Source organism: Geospiza fortis, unplaced genomic scaffold (genome assembly GCF_000277835.1).
Source record: "Geospiza fortis unplaced genomic scaffold, GeoFor_1.0 scaffold36, whole genome shotgun sequence".
NCBI lineage: Eukaryota > Metazoa > Chordata > Aves > Passeriformes > Thraupidae > Geospiza > Geospiza fortis.
Genome location: NW_005054787.1, coordinates 12,336 through 13,159, shown reverse-complemented (window position 1 = coordinate 13,159; position 824 = coordinate 12,336). Strand labels below are relative to the sequence as shown.

The 824-nt window shown below is 65.5% G+C and overlaps 1 protein-coding gene across 1 annotated transcript in view; it reads right to left on the bottom strand.

Annotated features, from left to right (window-relative positions):
• Positions 1-824, bottom strand: part of NECTIN4 (nectin cell adhesion molecule 4) — a gene marked incomplete at its 5' end in the record, with an annotated part of 22,368 nt that overhangs the window by 10,008 nt on the left and 11,536 nt on the right. Inside the window, 1 exon segment of the mRNA XM_031065464.1 lies at positions 1-127. Coding sequence (XP_030921324.1) covers positions 1-127 — 127 coding nt within the window.

Here is an 824-nt window from a genome sequence, read left to right as displayed (position 1 = left end):
CCGCCGCGCTTCAGCCACGTCACCTGCACCACCTGCTCCTGCTCCTGCGCCCGGTACCGGCACGGCAGCACCACGTCCTGGCCCAGCACCGCCGTGACGCTGCGCGGCACCTCCACGCGGCCACCGCCTGCGGGACAGGGGACACCTGAGTGACACCTGAGTGTGACACCTGGGACACCTGAGTGACACCTGGGACACCCAAGGGACACCTGAGTGTGGGTACAGGCATCTCCACGCGGCCACCGCCTGCAGGACAGGGGACACCTGAGTGACACATGGGAGGCACCTGTGACACCTGAGTGACACATGGGAGGCACCTGTGACACCTGAGGGACACCTGGGGGGCACCTGTGACACCTGAGGGACACCTGTGACACCTGGGGGACACCTGAGTGTGGGTACAGGCACCTCCACGCAGCCACCGCCTGCGGGACAGGGGACACCTGAGTAACACCTGTGACATTTGAGTGTGACACCTGTGACACCTGAGGGACACCTGAGGGACACCTGTGGGTACAGGCACCTCCACGTGGCCACCACCTGCAGGGACAGGGCAGTGACACCTGAGGTGACACCTGTGTCACCAGGTGTGGCACAGGGATGTGCAGGGGGACAGGGATGTGGCTCCTCCACCTGCCCCCACCTGCAGGGGCACACGGGGACCTCAGCGTGTCCCCTGTGCCACCACCTGTGGGCACCTGGGGGGATTCCAGGTGTGTGAGAGCACATCTGCGCACAGCTGCACAGGGCTCGGGCACACCTGGGCACACTCACTCACACCTGGGCACACTCACATACACCTGGGCACACCTGGGCACACTCAC